The 24,732-nt window shown below is 48.1% G+C and overlaps 1 protein-coding gene across 1 annotated transcript in view; it reads left to right on the top strand.

Moving 5' to 3' along the window:
* zgc:103559 overlaps positions 1-24,007 on the top strand; it is a 78,128-nt gene extending 54,121 nt beyond the window's left edge. The window contains exons 6-11 of the mRNA XM_038816685.1: positions 440-533; positions 1,957-2,143; positions 12,052-12,190; positions 13,864-14,036; positions 14,124-14,156; positions 22,737-24,007. Coding sequence (XP_038672613.1) covers positions 440-533; positions 1,957-2,143; positions 12,052-12,190; positions 13,864-14,036; positions 14,124-14,156; positions 22,737-22,874 — 764 coding nt within the window. The 3' untranslated portion in view covers positions 22,875-24,007. The remainder of the gene's footprint in view (positions 1-439; positions 534-1,956; positions 2,144-12,051; positions 12,191-13,863; positions 14,037-14,123; positions 14,157-22,736) is intronic.
* The last annotated feature ends 725 nt before the right edge of the window (positions 24,008-24,732 follow it).

Here is a 24,732-nt window from a genome sequence, read left to right as displayed (position 1 = left end):
ACATCTTCCAAGTTCTTGCCACTCCCAATCAGTGCTTTTGTATGTCTCAACTCTTCCTCTATGCTCGTCTGTTTCTGTCTCCCTCCATTTCCTTGCTTTTCTTTCTGCCCGTGTCCACTGATCTGTTTCTATCTCCCTCTTTGATATCGGTCTTTTCTTTCTCAATTTCACTGCCTCTAATGCTCTATCAATGCTTGTCTCCGGGCTTCTCTCCCACATCTCTGTCCATCTTTCCCCACTTCCACCCCTCTCTCCCCAAGTCTCTGCCCCTTTCTCCCCACATCTCTGCCCATCTCTCCCCAAGTCTCTGTCCCTCTCTCCCCATGTCCTGTTCTTCTTTCCCCATCTCTCAGCCTCACTCTGTTTGTCTCTGCGTCTGCTTCTCTGTTTCGCCATCTCTCTTAGTTCATGCCACATCTCTCTGTCCCTGCTTCCTCAGACCCCTGTGATTACGCAACATTTCTGGTGACCCGACCCGATGAGATGGAGGTTGAAGCCATTCGAACAGTTATTAAACTTTGTCTCCAGTACAGGTAAATAATTAATTCAACTGCAGATAATTCAGCTAGACACCGACATGGACCATGTACAATAGGGGCAGCACGTTGCACAGGGTCAGCACAGTAGCACATTGGTTAGCACAGTTGCTTCTCAGATCCAGTGTCCCAGATTCGATTCCCGATTTGGGTCCCTGTCTGTACGGAGTCCACACGTTCTCCCCGTGTCGGCGTGGTTTTCTTCCGGGTGCTCCGGCATCCTTCCACAAGTCCCGAAAGTTGAATTGGATATTCTGAATTCTCCCTCTGTGTACCTGAGCAGGTGCCGGAGCGTGTCGAAGAGGGGATTGTCACAATAACTTCATTGCTAATGTAAGCCTACTTGTGACAATAATAAAGATTATTATAAATATTAAAAGGTAATCCTCTAAAATACTCACAAACAGACACTAACCATTATAATCCACGTTCAGGATTCTCCTGGAAGAGCAGTGTTTTCTGATCAATGGATCTTCTGGAGTATGCATAAAATAATTGTGTCAACAGCAAATGAATGAATAAGACAAATGGTTGCGGTAACTGGAAAGGGGTAGCAGGTATAAAGGAAAATGGAGTGGGGGCACTGGATAAAAATGGAAATTACTTTGGGCAATGAGAAAAATGGGAGCTGCGGGGGATATAAAATAACTGGGCGGTGGGGAGGGGGCCCAGGTGTATTGAGGATTAAAAGAAACAAACTTTATTTCTTCAGAATTTGAGTTCATTACACTTCCCATTTATTGTCAATTGGTGGAAAATCTAGATCAAACTGGAGTTCTATCTGTATCAATCTTAAAAAAAAAGGCCCTCTTGTCTGTTAAAGTATTCCAAACAGCAGCAAAATCTGAGCCATCCCTCTTCCACAGTGATTTAAACGCAAATCTTGCTGGAGAGCATCCAAGCCTATGGGATTTCAATACTATTTCTCTGACTCAATGCCAGACAATGCAGTAATCACCAGGTTTAAAATAGAGATGGACCTCACTCTATCAGGGGCTGTTTAGCACAGGGCTAAATCGCTGGCTTTGAAAGTAGACCAAGGTAGGCCAGCAGCACGGTTCAATTCCTGTAACAGCCTCCCCGAACAGGTGCCGGAATGTGGCGACTAGGGGCTTTTCACACTAACTTCATTTGAAGCCTACTTGTGACAATAAGCGATTTTCATTTCATTTCATCCCTGGATTGCGTTTGAACCCTGCTGCTGACCACAGGCATCGCCCAATTCTGTGAGAGGGCAAGGCATCCTCCACTCTGCTCTGATTCACAACAGCACCCATTGAACAGTCGGTGAATGTTTATCAGTTTCCAGAAGGTTACAAAGGACCTGAACCTTTCTGAGCTTATTTGGTCCATCAGTGGATGGACAGTCCAGTTGTAGTACTCCAGACATACTCACTTTCTTCTCTTCTCTCTGTCTCAGAGTTCACTGTCATATTGTCCATCTTTCCACTTCGGAAGCTCTACCCATTATAAATGAAGCCCGTAAAGCAGGGGCTATGCTGACGGTTGAGACCACTCACCATTACCTCTCTCTGGCTGCTGAAGACATACCAAGTGGTGCCACACACTACAAGTGCTGCCCTCCGATTAGGACAAGAGACAATCAGGTTTGGATTCAGCATTTCACTAATAAGTCCATTTTTAAATTGATTTCAGAATGAAGTTGGGATGTCATTCAAACCACAATGTTTTCGAGGGACTCTTGATTTGCCAAATTCCCTGAGCCCAAAGTGGGCCCTGATAGTCAGCTTTTCAACCTCAATGTTTTCCAAAGTCCTAAATGTGGATTTAAAAGTCTAAATTGTGGATTAATGAATTGCATCTGTTAAACATGATGTCTGCTGATATCACCTTGGCTTCTCTCCACATCTCTTTTTTTTTTAATACACATTTTATTGAGGTAATTTTGGTATAGTAACAACAACAAAATAAACAACATACATGAAACCATAAACATACTGCAAAAGGTTTGTACGGGTCCCACCCTTATTAACCCCCTACTCTGACTTAAACTACTCCACCATAGTCAACAATACTACTACTACTACTTAAGGTGCAACAGAATAACAACAAAGTCCAAAATGTCCCATAGCCGCATCAGATGGACACGATCAGCCTGTCGGGTGCCCGTGGTGTTCTAGAGGACCGTCACAGTGGAGCCGGTGACGTCGGGCCGATGATCGTCCTTGCCTCCGGGAGCGTCGGTCGTAGATGTGTCTCCGTACCCCGGGCCGGTGGTGGAGACGCTGTAATCGGAGGAGAGGGGGCATGTGCGCTGGGTCGTGGGGGCGCGGTGTTGATGTAAGGGGAGAAGGCCGCACGCCGGCGGGTGCCAGGTCCCGAAGTGAGACCGTATCCTGCCGACCGTCGGGATACTCCACGTACGCATACTGCGGGTTGGCGTGGAGTAACTGGAGTCGCTCAACCAACGGGTCGGACTTGTGCACCCGCACATGCTTCCGGAGCAAGATGGGCCCGGGGGTGGCCAGCCAGGTCGGGAGAGGGGATCCTGAGGACGACTTCCTAGGGAAAACAAGAAGATGTTCATGAGGTGTTTGATTAGTAGTAGTGCAGAGGAGAGACCGGATTGAATGGAGGGCATCGGGGATGACTTCTTGCCAACGGGGAATAGGGAGATCTCTGGACCGTAGGGCCAGCAGGATGGTCTTCCAAATGGTGCCATTCTCCCTCTCGACCTGACCGTTACCCCGGGGGTTATAACTGGTCGTCCTGCTGGAGGCTATGCCCCTGCTGAGCAGGAACTGACTCAGTTCGTCACTCATAAAGTAGGACCCCCGGGCGTTGTGGATGTACACGGGGTAACCGAACAGGGAGAAGATGGATAGGAGGGCCTTTATGACGGTTGTTGTGGTCATGTCGGGACAGGGAATGGCGAAAGGGAAGCGGGAGTATTCGTCGATAACACTCAAGAAATATGTGTTACGGTTGTTGGAGGGGAGGGGACCCTTGAAGTCTATACTGAGACGTTCAAAGGGGCGGGATGCCTTGATCAGATGATCAGACCCCTGGATGGCAGAGGTCCGTGTGGAGGGAGCGGAGGTGGTCAATCTGCGCGCTGGCGCAGGTATCGCGGGATAGGGCGTCGGGAGGCTCGTTGAGCTTCCCAGGACGATACAAGATATCGTAGTTGTACATGGACAACTCGATCCGTCACCGCAAGATCTTGTCGTTCTTGATCTTGCTCCTCTGTGCATTGTCGAACATGAAAGCTACTGACCGTTGGTCTGTGAGGAGGGTAAACCTCCTGCCGGCCAGATAGTGCCTCCAATATCACACAGCTTCGACTAAGGCCTGTGCCTCCTTTTCCACCAAGGAATGGCGGATTTCGGAAGCGTAGAGGGTTCATGAAAAGAAGGCCACGGGTCTGCCCGCTTGGGTCAGGGTGGCCGCCAGAGCTACGTCAGACGCGTCGCTCTCAACCTGGAATGGGAGGGACTCGTCGATAGCATGCATCGTGGCCTTTGCGATATCCGCTTTGATGCGGCTAAAGGCCTGGCGGGCCTCCATCGACAGGGGAAAGGAGGTGGACTGGATGAGGGGGCGGGCTTTGCCGGCGTAGTTAGGGACCCACTGGGCATAATATGATAAGAAGCCCAGGCAGCATTTGAGGGTGTTGGGGAGAGGGAGTTCCATCAGGGGGCGCGTGCGTTCGGGATCGGGGCCTATCACTCCGTTACGCACTACGTAGCCAAGGATGGCTAGACGGTCGGTAATAAACACGCACTTATCCTTATTGTAAGTTAAATTAAGGAGTTTTGCGGTTCGGCGGAATTTTGGAGGTTGATATCGTGGTCCTGCTGGTCGTGGCCGCAGATGGTGACGTTATCGAGATATGGGAAGGTGGCCTGGAAACCGTGCTTGTCGACCATTCGGTCCATTTCCCGTTGGAAGACCGAGACTCCATTTGTGACACCGAATGGAACACTGAGGAAGTGGTAGAGGCGCCCATCTGCCTCAAACGCGGTGTACGTTCGGTCACTCCTGTGAATGGGGAGCTGGTGGTAGGCGGACTTAAGTTCCACCGTGGAGAAGACTTTGTACTTCGCGATCCTGTTAACCAGGTCGGAAATACGGGGCAGAGGGTACGCGTCCAGCTGCGTAAACCTGTTGATGGTCTGACTGTAATCGATGACCATCCGGTTTTTCTCCCCAGTCCGAACTACCAGCACTTGGGCTCGCCAGGGACTGTTGCTGGCCTCGATAACTCCTTCCTTAAGGCGCCTCTGGACCTCGGACCTGATGAAGGTGCGGTCCTGGGCACTGTATCGTCTGCTCCTAGTGGCGACTGGTTTACAATCTGGGGTGAGATTAGCAAATAAGGAAGGGGGGTCCACTTTGAGGGACGCAAGGCTGCAAACAGTAAGAGGAGGAATAGGGCCGCCGAATTGAAAGGTCAAGCTCTGCAGGTTGCACTGGAAATCCAGGCCCAAGAGTGCTGGAGCACATAGACGGGGAAGGATGAGGAGTTTGAAGTTTTTGAAAACCCTCCCCTGGACCGTGAGGTCCTCTATGCAGCACCCGGTGATTTGGACAGAATGCGAACCCGAGGCCAATTCAATCTTATGCTTAACTGGATGGATGGGGAGTGCCCAGCACCTTACAGTGTCGGGGTGGACGAAACTTTCCGTGCTCCCGGAGTCCAGCAGGCATCTCGTTTTGTGTCCGTTGAGCTGGATCGTTGTCGTAGACTTGGCGAGTGTGCGTGGTCGCGACTGGTCGAGTTTGATGGAAGCAAGTCGTGGTGAGAGTTGCAGATCATCCTCGGTGGCAGAGTAATCGCTGGCAGGGCCTTCCGTGTTGGCCCAAGATGGCGGCGCCCAGGGCCCGCACGTGGAGCCGGGGTCCCAAGATGGTGGCGCCCATGGCCAGCACATGGCATCCATGTCCCAAGATGGCGGCGCCTGTGGGAACCTCGTGGCGGCTGGGGGCATTGTCAGCGGCGTCTGCGGGCCGGTTGGGGCAGGTGGGAGCGAGAGTCGGGAGGACCGTGGGGCCGTTGCGGGGGCCGGGAGGCGAGCCAGAGAGATTGGTGCGCGGCGCTGGGCCCTAGGGGGGGGCCGGGTGGGGGCGATCCGCAGTCACTGCGCGGAACACCAGCGACCGACTTGGTCTGGCGTAGTGGCCCTTCTTCCCGCAGCTCTTACACAGAGCGGAGCGGGCCGGGCTGCGCGGGCAGGGGCGCTTGGAGAGACCACAAAAATAGCAACAGGGCCCCGTTAGTTTGTCAGAGCGACCCGTAGCGCAGGCCGGGAGTGGCGCGTGCCATGAAGTCCAGGGGGTTGCTGCGCGGCCGGGGGCGTATGCGCGGGTGTTCAGGTCAGCAACCTCCAGGGAGGTTGCAAGGGTCCGTGCCTCAGCTCGGCTGAGGGCGTTCTTCTCCAGCAATCGTTGTCAGATAGAAGGAGACTGCATGCCAGCAACGTAAGCGTCTCTGATTAAAAGTTCCATGTGCTCAGTCGCCGAAACTTGGAGACATGCGCACGTTCTCCCTAGAGCTGCGAGGGCCTGGTAAAACTCGTCGAGTGACTCACCAGGGAACTGTTGTCTAGTCGTCAGGAGATGCCGTGCGTATACTTCGTTGACCGGCCGGAGAAAGTGTCCTTTGAGAATCTCCATGGCCGCATCATAATCGCTTTCGCCCGCAATCTTTGAGTAGACCGCTGTGCCCACGCATGAGTGGAGGATGTGGAGTTTCTGCTCCTTGGTGGGCTTGCCGGCTGCAGTCGTCAGGTAGCTACTAAAACACGCCTGCCAGTGTTTAAAGATTGCAGACGCATTTGCAGCATGCGGGCTGGTCCGGAGGCAGTCAGGCTTGATGCATAGCTCCATTCCAAAATTCTAGCTGAATAAATTGATGTACCATCAATTGGACTCAAGACACGATTAAGATCCAAACTGTGGCTTTAATCAGCTAGTTGTTAGCCCGGTGGTTGACTACAGAGTAAGGCCGACCGCCGGGAACTCTGGGTACTTATACCCCGCCTCTCGACCAATTGGTGAGCAATCACATGACTAGTCCCAGCCAATCGGACGAGAGGCACATGACCAGCCAGAGCCAATGGGAAACCCATGCTCTGCACCAATGGCAGTGCTCACATTCATTCCACCACACCAGGGAAGCAAAGGCCAAAACGTCCGCATCTTTCTCCTCCTGGATTCCCGGGTCTTCTGACACCCTGAAAATTGCCACCTCTGGACTCAGTGCCACCCTTGTTTTTAACACCGTGGACATGATGTCCGCAAACCCCTGCGAAAATCCCCTAAGCTTCGGACATGTCCAAAACATGTGGACATGGTTCGCTGGTCCTCCCGCACATTTTGCACACCTGTCCTCCACCCCAAAGAATCTGCTCATCTGAGCCACTGTCATGTGAGCCCGGTGAACAACCTTAAATTGTATCAGGCTGAGCCTGGCACATGTTGCGGACGTGTTGACCTCACTCAACGCGTCTGCCCATAGACCATCCTCTATCTCACCTCCCAGCTCCTCTTCCACTTGCGCTTCAGCTCCTCGATCTGCGTCTCCTCCAAACCCATAACCCCTTATAAATGTCCAAGATGCTCCCTTTTCATACCCACCCTCTGGAAACTACCCTGTCCTGAATCCCTCTTAGCGGTAGGAGCAGGAAGGTTGACCCCTGTTTACGAAGGAAGTCCCCTACCTGCAGATACTTGATTTTGTTTCCCCTCGCCAACCCAAACTTTTCCTCCAACGTCCTCGTACTCGGAAAGGTCCCCTCTATGAACATACCCCCCCCCATCCTCTCAATCTCTGCTCTCCGCCATAACCGGAACCCCCCATCCATACTCCCCAGGGCAAACCGGAGATTATCACAGATTGGGGCCCAGACCGATGCTCCCACTGCTCCCACATGCTGCCTCCACTGGCCCCAAACTCTCAGGGCCGCCACCACCACTGGACTGGTGGAGTACTGCGCCGGCAGGAACGGCAGAGGCGCAGTTACCAACGCCCCCAAACTGGTGCCTTTACATGAAGCCGCCTCCATACGCTTCCATGCCGACCCCTCCCCCACCACCCACGTCCTGATCATGACTATATTAACCGCCCAGTAATAGTTCCTAAAATTTGGCAGCGCCAGTCCGCCCTCTCTCCAACTCAGCTCAAGCATTACCTTTCTTACTCGCGGGGTCTTGCCCGCCCAGACGAAGACCATGATCACTCTGTTGACCCACTTAAAAAAGGACCACGAAGACACTGAAATACAAATAGGAATCTCGGGAGGACCGTCATCTTCACCGTTTGCACCCACCCAGCCAGTGATAATGGAAGTGCGTCCCATCTCTGTAAATCGTCCTTCATTTGGTCCACTAGCTGGGCCAGATTCAATTTATGCAGCCGGTCCCATTCCCGCACCACTTGGATGCCTAGGTACCTAAAGCTTCCGTCTACTAACCTAAATGTCAGCTCTCCCAGTCGCCTCTTCTGTCCCCTCACTTGGACCACAAACATCCCATATTAAGCTTATACCCCAAAAACTGGCCAAATTGCTCTAGAGTCCTCATGATTTCTTCCATCCCCTCTATTGGGTCCAAAACGTACAGAAGCAGGTCATCCGCAAAGAGCGAAACCCAGTGCTCCAACATCCCCCTCCCCCCCACCCCCGACCAGTCCTCTCCAGCCCCTCGAGGCTCTCAGAGAAATTGCCAATGGCTCTATAGCCAGCGCAACAACATTGGGGAGAGGGGGCATCCCTGTCTCGTCCCCCGGTGCAGTCTAAAATAGTCCAATGTTGTCCTATTCGTCCATACACTTGCCACAGGAGCCTGATACAGTAACCTGACCCAGTCAATAAAGCCCCGCCCGAATCCGAACCATCCCAGTCTCTCCCACAGATAGTCCCATTCTACCCGCTCAAAAGCCTTTTTTTCTGCACATCTCTTAATAGAACTTGTAGACTGTTCCCATATGGGAGTGGCTTTTAACATACTCCAGTAAATATTATAAGAGGTGACCTCCATCTAATAATGCTAATCGTTCATTGTCACAAGCAGGCTTCAATGAAGTTACTGTGAAAAGCCTCTAGTCGCCACATTCAGGCACCTGTTCGTGGAGGCCGGTACGGGAATTGAACCCGCGCTGCTGGCCTTGTTCTGCATTACAAGCCAGCTATTTAGTCCACTGTGCTAACCCAGCCCCTAATCTTAAATCTAACTTCCAACGTCTCTCTTAACTGCAGCCTTTTCTGACTCTGTTTTATCTATAGCTCCTCTGCATTCTCCTCCTATAAGTTGCAAATACCTTGTCCTGCACCAGTCTCACTGTATTGTCTCCTATTCTAACCCATTCTCACACTGTAGAGGTGGTTACTTTTCTCTGCCTCCCCTTCCTGGGTTCCACCAGCCAGCAGCATTCTGACTGGACGAGGGAAGATCCTGGGTTTGGTTCTTGCTTGTTTTTGGCAGTCTAATTTCTGAGGCAGGCAGGCTTGGATCCTTTTTGGAGTGGAAGTTGGATGAAGCCATCAGGCTGGACAATGTGACCAGGTGATCCGCAAATTGATACAACCATGTGCATGCCAAAACTCAGCATTGATGATTCCCTCAGACTGTGCGATTATTGTGGGGATTGGGTGGATGTATATTTTTAGTTCAGGCATGGTAATCGATCACTGGACATCAGCGCAACATCCAGTCCCGAGGGAGGATGTGTCACACTTTTGTGGAGTGCTGCAATAACTGATTCCCACCAGTAGGGAGCTGCTGCCGTATCTTAGTCTCACTAAGAGAGAGCTACTGTCGTACCTGATTCCCATCAATAGGAGCCAGTGCTGTATTTGATTGTCACCCAATAAGAACAGCTGCTTTGCCTGATTCCCACCAATTGGGAGTGATAATACTGAAGAGGTGACCGTGGGGCATATCAGCACTGTGCTGGCCCCAAGTGCTGAAGTCAGGTCCTGTTGAGCTAGGCTCTCCTCCACCTCCGACACTGGTGGCACTGATTATCGTTCGCCTCAAGGCCAGTCCTAGTCCTATTTTTCATTATTGTCCATGTTCCACAATGGAGGTAAATCTCCCACATTCTGAGAGGCATTTTCTCCTGGCTGGAGAGTCTTGTAATTAGGGCACAGTCTCAGGATAAGGGTTGGCTATTTTAGGCTGAGATGAGGCAAAATTTCTTCACTCATGGCTCGTGTGTAGGCAGCACGGTAGCACAGCGGTTAGCACAGTTGCTTCACAGCTCCAGGGTCCCAGGGTCGATTCCCGGCTTGGGTCACTGTCTGTGCGGAGTCTGCACGTTCTCCCTGTGTCTGCGTGGGTTTCCTCTGGGTGCTCCGGTGTCCTCCCACAGTCCAAAGATGAGCAGGTTAGGTGGATTGGCCATGCTAAATTGTCCTTAGTGTCCAAAAAAAAAAGGTTAAGTGGGGTTACTGGGTTACGGGGATAGGGTGGACTTGAGCAGGGTGCTCTTTCCAAGAGCAGGTGCAGACTCGATGAGTTAAATGGCCTCCTTCTGCACTGTAAATTCTATGATTCTGTGAATAACTTGAAGTCCCTCCCTAGAGGGAGATGTATGCTCATTCAAGAACTAACCAAGATTAATAGATTTTTGGGCAGAAAGTAAATCCTGGGAGATGGGATCAGGTGGGAATGTAGAGTTGAGCTACAAGATCAGCCTATAGAAAAACAGAACATGCTCAAGGGGTCATATGACCAACACTCAATCCTTTTTCTCATGTTCCGACAATCTGCAGGTTTGAAAACCCAAGTTTGCCTTCAGATGATGATTAATGTAATTGGAACCAAAAAAGTCAAACAGTGAAACTGATAAAAGGGCTTCTTGAAGAACAAGATTTATCATCACCATGTATGCTCTGCCAGAAGGCAGGTCTTTGGCTTATAGAGGTCTTTTCATATCTCTCTATCCTGTAACCTCCTCCAATATTCAAGCCATCCAACGTTAATATTCTCTTCTTTCCTCTTCCCCCTCCTTCCTTGAAATCCTCCCCCTTTTTACAAGTCTGTTTCCACTCGGAGCATGTCCAACCCAGTTTCTCTGCCTTGTCCTAATTATGTCCAACATACTTCTTTTGTTACTTTTTCTGTCTAGCTGACCATTTCCACTCTCCTCCAAACCCACATTTCAAAGGTATTTAGCAAGCTGATTTCCTCCTCCTATAAGGTCCAAGTCTCACTCCTAATACAAATCAAGATTTTTTTCAGAAGTCATTTTTTAAGTTGTTTATTCAGTTTTCCAGTTACTAACGATCACATTTTTTTTAACAAGTACAGACTTTCCCATCACTATCCTTACTTCATTGTTGTCTCTTCGACTTATTATTAGGACAAAATTAATATTCCCAAGTGCTTAAGTTCGAATTGGTGTTCTAATTGTTTAATAGACCACATTTATTGTTTGATAGTCTGTAATTATAAAGGGATACAGGTAGTACTGTGATGTCTTGATGGAGGAATGATTGTTGGACACAATAAACAGGAAGTTGAAGAAGTCAAGATTTGCTTTCTAGTTCTTATTACAGAGATACCATCAGAGCTTAACAATGGTAGCAGAGGTTGGTTCCTGCTAGTAAGTGAAAAGGATTAAAAACTAAGATTTCTTTGGACAAAAGACTGTATTCTGAAGTCTAACCTAGAAGAGTGATTTAGATTGAATCCAAGTGTAGAGTGTTGGTGTATGATTAGCCGCCATTGTGTTCTGAGCCTCAACCCTATGACCAACGGAAGATGAATTTACCATGTGGACACGGATTATGGCCTTGGCATTTTCACTACCGTACAAAAACAAAAAGAGATGCAAGATATTCTCGGAGTTGGATTTGGATAAGTGGGACATTGATGAAGGTTTGGATACACTATTAACTTTCATGGATAAAATTTACCGAAATGATTACTCATCAAATGGGACCTGGTCAGATTTTGACAGATTTAGAAAGTCAGAGGATATCTCCATAGAAGAGTAAGTATATAATGGAATTCAGCAGACTGTATACAATGCTGCAAATATTCAGTCTAGAAATCGCTCAATCAGTGTGGATGCTTAAATTATTGGGCAGTGTTAAAGTTACAAATATGGATAGGCTTCTGGTTTTAAAATATATGTATATATTATTCGTTCATGGGGATGTGGGCATTGCTGGCTGGGCCAGCATTTATCCCCGAGGGCATTTAAGAGTCAACCATATTGCTGTGCGTCTGGAGTCACATGTCGATGGCAGATTTCCTTCCCTAAAGGATATTAGTGAACCAGATAGATTTTTACGACAATTAACAATGAGTTCATGATCACCTTTAGACTTTTAATTCCAGGTATTTATTCAAATTTTACCATCTGCCATGGCGGTATTCAAACCCGGCTCCCCAGAGCATTACCCTGGGTCTCTGGATTACTAGTCCATGCATGGATGCAATAAGACACCAAATAAAGATGTCGTTAATGCCCTATAGTGTTTGCGTCTACGTCAGCTTACAAACTGATTGTGGCATTGATAAGTTACTGTCTGTTCCCATGCAGGAACAGCTGTGGTCTGCACTGAGAGATGGAATGATAGACATGGTGGTCTCTGATCATTCTCCATGCACTACGGACCTCAAACTGCTACAATCTGGAGACTTCCTTAAAGCTTGGGGAGGGATTTCTTCTCTGCAGTTTGGTGAGTCCATTTGTGTCAGCCAAATTCAAACCGTTAACGTGGGTATCACATGCATTGTTGGCATATGGATGACCTCCTGGTCAATAGGTCGATTGAACAGTTGGCTCCGTTGGTAACACTCTTGCCTCTGTGGTAGAAGGTTGAGAGTTGAAATTCTACTTTGGGGACTTGAGCACATAATCCAGCCACACGCTTGAACGCAGAATAGTCGGGTATTGCCTATCCAAGCTGTTGCAAAAGATCCCATTTTAATTAAGGGCTATGGGGAGAGAGCGGGTAAATGGAGTTGAAATCAACCATGATTGAATGGTGGAGCGGACTCGATGGGCCGAATGGCCTTACTTCCGCTCCTATGTCTTATGGTCTTATGGCACTATTCAATGGAAGGTTGGGAAGTTTGCCTAAATGTTCTGCCTGACATTTATCCCTGGACCATCACCACCATAACAAATGAACTGATCCTTTATCCTACTGTTGTATGTGGAATCTTGTCCTTTGTATCCGTCGTTGGAAAAAGAAAACTGACTATACTTTGTAAGTAAACTCCTGACGTGGAGTTTTGTTGTTATGGGGCGGCACAGTAGCACAGTGTGTTACTGTGCCGCCCCACACAGGGTCCCGGGTTCGATTCCCATGTGGGTCACTGTCTGTGTGGAGTCTGCACGTTCTCCCTGTGTCTGCGTGGGGTTCCTCCATGTACTACGGTTTGCTCCAAGTGCCGAAAAACGTGCTTGTTCTGAATTCTCCCTCTGTGTACCCGAACAGGCCCCGGAATGTGGTGACTAGGAGATTTTCACAGTAACTTCATTGTAGCGTTAATGTAAACCTACTTGTGACACTAACAAAGATTATAATTATTAATGAATGGGTTGTGAAGAACTATGGCAGATCCTGTGCATGTGAAATCTTCTCTATCAATTAAGTTCTCCCTGACATATGCACCATGTACTGTTAACACACAGACCATGGACTATTGAAAAATGGACTGCACTGTCAGCATGTAGACCATTTACTGTCAACATAAACAATTCTGTATCCACATTGTCACAGGAATGTAGTCACACACCATGTACTATTAGCACAGATACTATCATATCTCTATGACCACCTAAACTAATATAGAACTTACTTAAGTGGTGCTAATTAGTGTCATAGGCAAATTTCTTCAAATTTGTTCAGGAGTGATTTACTACGGTCAGCCTTTGGGAAGTTGTTGGTCATCCTCAGAGTGCAGAGCAGAAACTGTGGCAGTTAGGACTTCGACATTGTCTACTGTCTTAAGTATTGGGATAGAACATAGAACAGTACAGCACAGAACAGGCCCTTCGGCCCTCGATGTTGTGCCGAGCAATGATCACCCTACTTAAACCCACATAACCCGTATCCCAACAATCCCCCCCATTAACCTTATACTACGGGCAATTTAGCATGGCCAATCCACCTAACCCGCACATCTTTGGACTGTGGGAGGAAACCGGAGCACCCGGAGGAAACCCACGCACACACAGGGAGGACGTGCAGACTCCACACAGACAGTGACCCAGCCGGGAATCGAACCTGGGACCCTGGAGCTGTGAAGCATTGATGCTAACCACCATGCTACCGTGAGGCCTTTGGGATGACCATTGCCTGTTATCGTCTTCTCTGTCTCTACAATGTCATTCTTTTAAAAGGTCTTCCTCTGTTCTGGACCTCCGCACGGCAGCGAGGATTCACTCTGCAGGACACAGTCAACCTGATGTGTAAAAATACAGCCAAGTTGTGTGGGATTGAGAACAGGAAAGGGTCTCTCGGTCCCGGCAAGGATGCTGATCTTGTGATATGGGATCCCGACAGCAAGTTTGAGGTAGGTTCCTAACAGGTTATCGACTTCATCATGAGCATGTTTCTGTGTCTGACTATAATCTCAGTAACTGAATTTTGTTATTTGCAGGTGAGAGAGACCTTAATTCACCACAAAAACAAAGTAAGTGTCCTGATCACAATCTTTAAGCATCTCTTCTTTGAATTCCTTTAGTTGGAGATCATAAGCGCTTTCAGGTCAGATAATTCTCTGAGTTAGTGCCTAGGCACTCCCTCTTTCACCTCCCCACATGGAGAACTGCTCCCATTCCTTGAGTAATTCCATCAACAGGTATTCTGTGAACTTGTAGAATTGGTGCAGTGTGATAGGCCGTATCCAAGAAGTGACAGGATAATACCTGGCAGATGAGGCTGTAAAGAGGAAGCCGATTGTCCCAGAACTAACACTGGCCGTGGTGTTGAAGGGGAGGCAGTCACAGGAGTGGCACTAGTCGCAATCTGAATGTAAAGAGTCACAGGACTGGCGCTGGCTGTGCAGTTGAATAAAAGGCAGTCACAGGACTGGCACTAAAATGCTGCTGAATGCGAGACGGAGGGCCATGACTATAGAAAAGATTCAAAAAAATCAAAGGATATCTTGAAATCGTCAAAACAGGCTGTTGATTCCAAATAACAACGGGCTCATTGCACTTGCAACATCACCTATTGTGAGGTGTTGCTGAGCAGAGGCTCGGCCTCTTCCTTCCACTGGCATCAGAATGAAATCAACACTCAGGCTGCACATCCCTGTACGCCATTAGGTGATTTCAACACATCATTGCTGTAAGAATGGGACCACTTGCTTTTTTAAAAAATATATTTTATTAAGGTATTTGAACATTTTTATAACAGTAACAAAAACAATGACATCAACATGGTCAAATAAACTTCCCACCCCCCCCCACCCCAGCCCAATCTTCACACACCTCGACCATACAACAGTCCGCACCCCCCCCCCCCCCCCCCCCCCCCAACCCCGGAATACTGCATCTACTGGCATTTTTTATTTTCTCCGAGAAAGTCGACGAACGGCTGCCACCTCCGGGTGAACCCTAACATTGACCCTCTTAAGGCGAACTTTATTTTCTCAAGACTGAGAAACCCAGCCATGTCACTAACCCAGGTCTCTACACTCGGGGGCTTCGAGTCCCTCCACATTAACAAGATCCGTCTCCGGGCGACCAGGGAGGCAAAGGCCACGGCGTCGGCCTCTTTCGCCCCCTGAACTCCCGGATCTCCCGCCACTCCAAAGATCGCAACCTCCGGACTTGGCACCGTGTTTTTAGCACCGTGGGCATTGCCTGAGCAAAACCCTGCCAAAACCTTCTCGGCTTCGGGCATGCCCAAAACATATGGACATGATTTGCTGGACTTCCCGCGCCTATCCTCTACCCCGAAAAACTTACTCATCCTAGCCGCTGTCATGTGTGCCCGGTGGACTACCTTAAATTGTATCAGGCTAAGCCTGGCACACGATGAGGAGGTATTAATCCTGCTTAGGGCATCCGCCCATAGACATGCCTCCATCTCTCCGCCTAGCTCGTCCTCCCACTTGCCCTTGAGCTCCTCCACCGGAGTTTCCTCCGCCTCGAAAGCTTCTGGTAAATATCCGATACCGTCTCCTCTCCCACCCAGGTACTGGAAACTACTCTATCCTGTAGCCCCCTTGGCGGCAGCAGCGGAAAGGCCGGAACCTGCTTTCTCAGGAAGTCGCGCACTCTTTAAGGAGGGGGTGAACCATTCCCTGCTGGCAAATTAAATTTATCCTCCAAAGCTTTCAAGCTGGGAAAGCTCCCATCTATAAATAGATCCCCCATCCTTCTAATTCCTGCCCTCTGCCAGCTCCAGAACCCGCCATCTAGCCTACCCGGTATAAACTTGTGGTTGTTATAAATTGGGGTCCAAATTGATGCTCCCTTCACTCTCTTACATGTCCTCCACTTCCCCCAGATCCTCAGAGCCGCCACTACCACCTGACTTGTGGAGTATCGGGCTGGCGAGAATGGCAGAGGGGCCGTTACCAATGCTCCCAAACTGGTGTCTTTACATGACGCCGCCTCCATCCGCTCCCATGCCGACCCCTCTCCCACTACCCACTTCCTAATGATGGCTAAAATAGCCGCCCAGTAGTAATTGCAGACGTTCGGCAGCGCCAACCCATCCTCCCCCCAACTGCGCTCCAGCAACACTTTCTTCACTCGCGGGGTTTTATTCGCCCACACAAAGCCTGAAATAACCCTAATTCACCCGCCTAAAAAAGGCCTTGGGGATGAAGATGGGGAGGCACTGAAAGACAAACAGAAATCTGGGGAGGACCATCATTTTCACGGTCTGTACCCTCCCCGCCAATGATAGCAGGAGCATGTCCCATCTCTTAAAGTCACCTTCCATTTGTTCTACCAACCAGGATAAGTTTAACTTGTGCAGTACCTCCCACTTCTGGGCCACCTGGATTCCCAGATACCGAAAGCTCTTTCCTACCATTCTAAGCGGCAGCTCTCCCAGTCTCTTCTCCTGCCTTCTTGCCTGGATCGCAAACATCTCGCTTTTCCCCATGTTCAATTCATACCCCGAAAAATACTAATAGATCACCCCCCTTGCCTTCCTCAACTGTTCCACTGCTTTCCCTGTGGTCAACAGCCCAAACTCCACCTGTAACCTCCGCCGCTCCCTCAGTAGCCCCGTTTCCGGGGCCTCCGAGTATCTCCTGTCCACCTGGAGTATCTCCTCCACTAATCTATCCCTTTTGGCCCATTCCACCTTTTCTCTGTGGGCCCGTATTGAGATTAATTCCCTTATGACCAATGCCTTCAAAGCTTCTCAGACCATTGCTGCAGAGATCTCCCTCGTATCATTTGTTTCCAGATAGTTCTGGATGGACTTGTTAACCCGCCCACAGATCGCTTCGTCCGCAAGCAACCCCACATCCAGTCTCCACAGCGGGCATTGTACTCTCTCCACACTAACCCGTAGATCCACCCAGTGTGGGGCATGATCCGACACTGCGATTGCCGAGTACTCAGTATCCACCACCTTCGGTATTAGCACCCTGCTCAGAACAAAATAGTCGATGCGAGAGTATACCTTGTGGACATGTGAAAAAAAAGGAAAACTCCGTCCTCGGCCGTGCAAACCTCCATGGGTCTACTCCCCCCATCTGTTCCGTAAAACCCTTCAATTCCTTTGCTGCAGCCGGCCTCCTCCCTGTCCTGGATTTTGACCGGTCCAATTCCGGATCAATGACTGTGTTGAAGTCCCCTCCCATGATCAGTTTATGTGACTCTAAGTCTACCTAACACCCGCCTCATAAATTCTATATTGTCCCAATTCGGACCATATATGTTCACAAGTACCACTCGCACCCCCTCCAGCTTCCCACTCACCATTATGTAACTACTCCCCCCTTGTCTGACACGATTCTCCCTGCCTCGAATACCACTTGTTTGCTGATCAAGATCGCTACCCCCGCCTGGTCTTTGAGTCCAGTCCTGAGTGGAACACTTGGCTAACCCACCCTTTCCTCAATCTCGTCTGGTCTGTAACCTTTAGGTGTGTCTCTTGTAGCATTGCCATGTCCGCCTTCAGTTCCCTCAAATGCACGAACGCGCGAGCCCTCTTGACCGGCCCATTCAGTCCTCTTACGTTCCATACGATCAGCTTGGACAGGGAGCTTCCAACATCCCCCCCACCGACTAGCCATCACCCTTTTTAGGCCAGCCTCGAGCCCGCGCCCTTCGCTTCCTCAAGTACCCACTCGGGCTGTCGCCGTTCCCGACCTCCCATTTGTCCCCTAGTAACAGTTTCTCTCCTGTCAGCAAAGCAGCTCCAACCCCTAGCAACAACACTTAAAAACCCAATCCCCCAAGTCCAGCTCCAGCTTAACACCTGTCCACCCCACACTGCGCTTCCGAGAGTCAGCTGACCCATACTGACTCGATAGCTACCACCCCTGGCACCAAGCAGTCTGTCTCCCTATTGTACTCTCCTCTCTCCCCCCCCCCCCCCACATGAATAAACATTTTAAAAGCATCACATTTCCCCCCACATGAATAAACATTTTAAATGCATCACATTCCCCAGTAAACAAACAGAAAAAAAAAGAAACATTCACTTAAGAAAAATAGTCACCCAGAACTAAATTCAAAGCCCATCCCCCCCCATCAACCTTTAACAATCCACACAGCCCATTATTTCACACAGAGCTTAAATTTATACATCACTCACAAATTGCTGCCACAGTTCTTCTCCAAGGCTTAAGTGTCTTTTAATTTGCCTCCAGCTTCATTCTTTAATAAAGGTCCATACTTCGTCTGGCATTTCAAAGTAGAAGTCCCGTTCCTCATGTGTGACCCACAGGCGGGATGGGTACAGCATCCCGGACTTCACCCCCTTCTTAAAAAGGGTTGTTTTTGCCCGATTGAACCCAGCTCGCCTCTTGACCAAATCCGCTCCCATGTCTGATAAATGCGCAATTCACAGTTCTCCCACTTGCTGCTCCGTTCTTTCTTGGCCCACCGCAAAACGTATTCCTTGTCCGTGAAACGGTGAAAACGTACCACCATGGCCCTCTGCGGTTCGTTCACTCTGGGCTTCCTCGCGAGGGCTCTGTGCACTCTGTCCAATTCGAGGCCGAGGGAACGCCCCAGCCCCCATCAACTTCTTCAACATGTCCGTCACATCGGCCCTCGCATCCGATCCCTCACTGCCTTCAGGGAGGCCAACAATTCTGAGATTCTGCCTCTTGGACCTATTCTCCAGGTCCTCCAGCTTCTCCTGCATTCTTTTCTGGCGGTCGTTCATCATCCCCACCTTGTTTTCCAGCACGGTTATATACTCCTCGTGCTCAGACAACCTTTGTTCGACCTAGATCACTCTCCCGTGGGTTTCCTGATTCTAAACTACTTGATCAATCGAAGCCTTAATCGGGTCCAGCGTATCCTTCTTCAGTTTGGCGAAGCAATCCTCGAAAAACTTCACCAGCTGCTCCGTCGACCACTGTGCCGTCTCCCCGCAGCCTTTGCCCTCCGCCATGCTGTCGCGTGTTACCAGCTCTGCTTGCATCTCCCTTACAGGACTTTCGTCTCACACGGCCACTTCTGGTCCAATTCTCCATACACCGGAGGGGGATTTCTCCTTACTGTCTCACTCTTCACTGCTTCATCCCATAAAATCTGGAAAAAACAGGGGGAAAAAGGTCCAAAAGTCCGTTACAGGCGGGAGCACTCAAATGTGCGACCTACCCCTCCATGGCCGCCACTGAAAGCCATGGGACCACTTCTATACCAAGGCCATTCTCACTCATGGATAGATTCTGAATACTTTCTGCACAAAGGCCACTCTCACTCATGGATAGATTCTGATCACTTTCTATACCAAGGCCATTCTCACTCATGGATAGATTCAGATCACTTTCTTCACCAAGGCCACTCTTGCTCATGGATAGATTCTGATCAATTTCTGCACCAAGACCATTCTCACTCATGGACAGATCCTTTTTTTTTCTTCATTTAGACTACCCAATTCATTTTTTTCCAATTAAGGGGCAATTTAGCGTGGCCAATGCACGTTCCCTGCACACCTTTGGATTGTGGGATCAAAACCCACGCAAACACGGGGAGAATGTGCAAACTCCACACAGACAGTGACCCAGAGCCGGGATCGAACCTGGAACCTCGGCGCCGTGAGGCACCAGTGCTAACCCATTGTGCCACCGTGCTGCCCTACTCATGGATAGATTCTGGTCACTTTCTGCATCAAGGCCATTCTCTCTCATGGATAGATTCTGATCACTTTCTGCATCAAGGCCATTCTCTCTCATGGATAGATTCTGATCACTTTCTGCATCAAGGCCATTCTCTCTCATGGATAGATTCTGATCACTTTCTGCACCAAGGCCATTCTCTCTCCTGTATAGATTCTGATCACTTTCTGCATCAAGGCCATTCTCTCCCATGGATAGATTCTGATCACTTTCTGCATCAAGGCCATTCTCTCCCATGGATAGATTCTGATCACTTTCTGCATCAAGGCCATTCTCTCTCATGGATAGATTCTGATCACTTTCTGCACTAAGGCCATTCTCTCCTGTATAGATTCTGATCACTTTCTATACCAAGGCCATTCTCTCCTGTATAGATTCTGATCACTTTCTGCACCAAGGCCATTCTCTCCCATGGATAGATTCTGGTCACTTTCTGCACCAAGGCCATTCTCACTCGTGGATAGATTCTGATCACTTTCTATACCAAGGCCATTCTCTCTCATGGATAGATTCTGATCACTTTCTGCATCAAGGCCATTCTCTCTCGTGGATAGATTCTGATCACTTTCTACAGCAAGGCCATTCTCTCTCGTGGATAGATTCTGATCACTTTCTACAGCAAGGCCATTCTCACTCGTGGATAGATTCTGATCACTTTCTATACCAAGGCCATTCTCACTCGTGGATAGATTCTGATCACTTTCTGCACCAAGGCCATTCTCTCCCATGGATAGATTCTGATCACTTTCTGCATCAAGGCCATTCTCTCCCATGGATAGATTCTGATCACTTTCTGCATCAAGGCCATTCTCTCCTGTATAGATTCTGATCACTTTCTATACCAAGGCCATTCTCTCCTGTATAGATTCTGATCACTTTCTGCATCAAGGCCATTCTCTCCCATGGATAGATTCTGATCACTTTCTGCATCAAGGCCATTCTCTCCCATGGATAGATTCTGATCACTTTCTGCATCAAGGCCATTCTCTCCCATGGATAGATTCTGATCACTTTCTGCATCAAGGCCATTCTCTCTCATGGATAGATTCTGATCACTTTCTGCATCAAGGCCATTCTCTCTCATGGATAGATTCTGATCACTTTCTGCATCAAGGCCATTCTCTCCCATGGATAGATTCTGATCACTTTCTGCATCAAGGCCATTCTCTCCCATGGATAGATTCTGGTCACTTTCTGCACCAAGGCCATTCTCACTCGTGGATAGATTCTGATCACTTTCTGCATCAAGGCCATTCTCTCTCGTGGATAGATTCTGATCACTTTCTATACCAAGGCCATTCTCTCTCATGGATAGATTCTGATCACTTTCTGCATCAAGGCCATTCTCTCTCATGGATAGATTCTGATCACTTTCTGCATCAAGGCCATTCTCTCTCATGGATAGATTCTGATCACTTTCTGCATCAAGGCCATTCTCTCTCGTGGATAGATTCTGATCACTTTCTACAGCAAGGCCATTCTCACTCGTGGATAGATTCTGATCACTTTCTATACCAAGGCCATTCTCACTCGTGGATAGATTCTGATCACTTTCTATACCAAGGCCATTCTCTCTCATGGATAGATTCTGATCACTTTCTGCATCAAGGCCATTCTCTCCCATGGATAGATTCTGATCACTTTCTGCACCAAGGCCATTCTCACTCGTGGATAGATTCTGATCACTTTCTATACCAAGGCCATTCTCTCCTGTATAGATTCTGATCACTTTCTATACCAAGGCCATTCTCTCCCATGTATAGATTCTGATCACTTTCTGTACCAAGGCCATTCTCATTCATGGGTAGATTCTGATCACTTTCTGCACCAAGTCCATTCTCGTCATGGATAGATTCTGAACACTTTTCTACACCAAGGCCACTCTCATTCATAGATGGTTAATAGAAAACAGCTTACATACAAAAATAAAACAGAGCCAACTCCCACCCCAACCGAAACACAAAAATAACATTCAGCATGAGACTACTTGGTACAGAAAGATAAACACTTGCACACTTTAACTAGATTTCTTTGTTCAAATGCAGACCTAACTGGTGGGGACCTTAGTCCCCTTTGCTGGTTGCGAGGATTGCATGTGACAAGTCAAAGTTGAGTTTCTAGTGGGTGCAGAACTGCTTCATTTTAATCTCTCATTCAGGCATGTCACGCTGGTACATTTCAGGTATGCAAAAGAGGTTGAGGTTAAGCAACGTATGGGGGCAGAGTAGCTGTGCATAATACGATAGGAGTAGGCCACGCAGCCACTCAAGCCTGCTTTGCTCTTAAACAAGATCATATTGGTCATCTGCCAACGTCCCTTTCTCACCCTATCCCCATATTCCTCAGTTCCCATTGCGTTCAAAAATCATAAGACCAAACGACATAGGAACATAATTAGGCCACTCGGCCCATTGAGTCTGCTTTGCCATTCAACCATGGCTGATATTTTCTCATCCCCATTCTCCTGCCTTCTCCCCATAACCCCTGATTCCCTTATTAATCAAGAACCTATCTATCTCTGTCTTAAAGACCACTTAAGCCTTGAATATACTCCATGACTAAGCGTTCATATTTCTCTGTGTTAGAGGATTCTAATGATGCACAATCATTGCTCTTCCTTTCGATCCGAAATGGCTGATGCCCTGTTCTGAGACTGGCACCCTGCTTCTAAACCCTCCAGCCAGGGTAACAGCCTCTCAGCCTCTACCTGGCCAAGCCCTCGTGTGAATTTTATACACTCCTAGCTCTCGTGTACTAGTGTGAATAACAGAATTTCAACAGTGCAGGAGGCCATTCAGCCCATCAGGTCTGCATTGTGCTTTCCGTGCATGCCCAATATTGGGAAGTGTCTCATTTACAAACCCACAAATCCCTCATCTGGAGAAAATGATCCAAAAAAGGTAAATTTGAAACAAAGTGACACTAATCTTGCTTCCTTTCCAGTTGACCCCATATCTTGGATGCAGACTACAAGGAGAAGTTTTTGCTACTATTGTCCGGGGAAAGATAGTTTACCTACAAGGAAAATTCTCCGACAAACCCCTGGGAGAGCACATCCTGATCGATAGTACTCAAATATGAACTTAATCAAGATTCACTTGTATGCACTTTCCCCAATGATTCATTAATCAAAACCAACCTATGTAGCCTCTCAGTATATTGCATCCAGAAAATACAAATTTAGATATTGATGGTGTTGTGTTGGCCAATGTTTAACATGATTTGCACGATATTTCTCTAGCTGTTATTTTAACATGGAATGCCAGAATTGGATTAACCTGGCTAAACTGAAACGTAAGAGTTTATATTTACAAACATATGGAAAAAAGGGACAGGACAGGTCCGGCCAGCCTGTCCCAGACAGATGTCTGTATATTCCCAACTCCATCTGGAAGCTTTATAATCGCCAGAGAAGCTCAAGAAATACAAGGGGAATTAAAAAGTGCAATAATGGGGAAGGGGAGGGGTAAAAGATTTCTGGAAAATTCCTCTTTGACCCCATTAGGCAATCTAAAGTAGTTCAGGAGACCATTCCGGTCATTATCAATGTACAAGGTAATCTCCACCACAGCCAATTACATATCCAGCACTCACTTGAAGCAAGTCAGCAGATCAGCGTTCAAGAGTAAATGCTTGCCGCACAGGTCCACTGTTCTCCGGGGAAAGAATCATGACCTACCATCCAACATTAATAACATTCATATCTGCAACAGAAATTCCTCATTCACAGATTTCATTTCAAAGTTGATGCAGGGTGCCAAAATCTTGGGCACTTGAGTGGTAACTGCTGGCGAGTGGCAGCTCAGTGGTTGTCTGATGGACCACAGCAGTGAAAGTGCGCTAGGTACACAAGGATACAAGCTTGCGTCACGGTGAACTACCTCCCACAAACTGTAGTTAACGGGCTTAGCAAATCGATAACCTAACTACTCATTTTGTTTCATGGGAACAGTCTCAGTCTGAACATAATTGGGATGAAATTAATCTCTACTGGTAGCACAGAACAGGCACATTGGCATCAGACTTTACACCATGTTTATTGACCTTTACACCATGTTGATTGATCTTTGAATAGAAAAGAAAATCAAAGCTGAGAACAGCGTGCCAATTTGCTAAAAAGCTCTTTTCGCCCTCCTGGAAACCAATATCATACCCATTATCTCTCCTCTTGCTATCATGCTGTACTATTTCCTGAAATAAATTAATACAATCACTTCTTGCCACAGCTTGTTATTTGGGAGTCGGACTTACAAAAACAGTTTATAACTATTGCAATCATTTGTCAATCGACCTTTTTGTACAAAAAGAACTATTGATTTTGGCTTCCCACCAAAATGTCTATTGAAGCTTCTGTGGCTTTGGAGGATAAGAAACATACGAATCCGAATAAAGCAAATATTTTTGAATCGGCCATTGGTGGTACTGTAGGTAAATATTTACCTCAGAGGGGTCAACGGTCAGGTGGCATCGATGTAAAGAAATTGGTAGGAGAATTAGAAGGGAAATGAGGAAACCTTGTTTTCACCCAAAGGCTAGCAGGTACTTAGAATGAGAAACTCTTTGCCGCATTTAAAATGTACTCGGAAATCTACTTGAAGATCTGTGATCTGCAGGGTTACGGAACTAGTGCAGAAAGGTGGGATTTGGCTGGACGGCTCTTCAACAACCAGCACAGGCACGATGGGCTGAATGGACTCCTTGCATTATAATTGTTTTCTGCAGCTCCAGATTTTAGGCAGCTCCATCTACTGGCACAAGTACACAGCTACAAGAATGGTGATGCCCACATAAGGAGCACGCAACATGCATAAATTTAATATACTGTTTATTGGACGGGGTCAAGGAAGCAGAAATTGAATAGCAATTCCCTAATACCATTACCAATTATTGTGCAGGGGGTGTACTTTTAGATAGTCACCCCGCACCCAATTACAAAAGA

The sequence above is a fragment of the Scyliorhinus canicula genome, chromosome 13, assembly GCF_902713615.1.
Source record: "Scyliorhinus canicula chromosome 13, sScyCan1.1, whole genome shotgun sequence".
Taxonomy (NCBI): Eukaryota; Metazoa; Chordata; class Chondrichthyes; order Carcharhiniformes; family Scyliorhinidae; genus Scyliorhinus; species Scyliorhinus canicula.
Note: the sequence above shows the minus strand (reverse complement) of the source record. Positions and strands in the feature narration are given on the sequence as shown.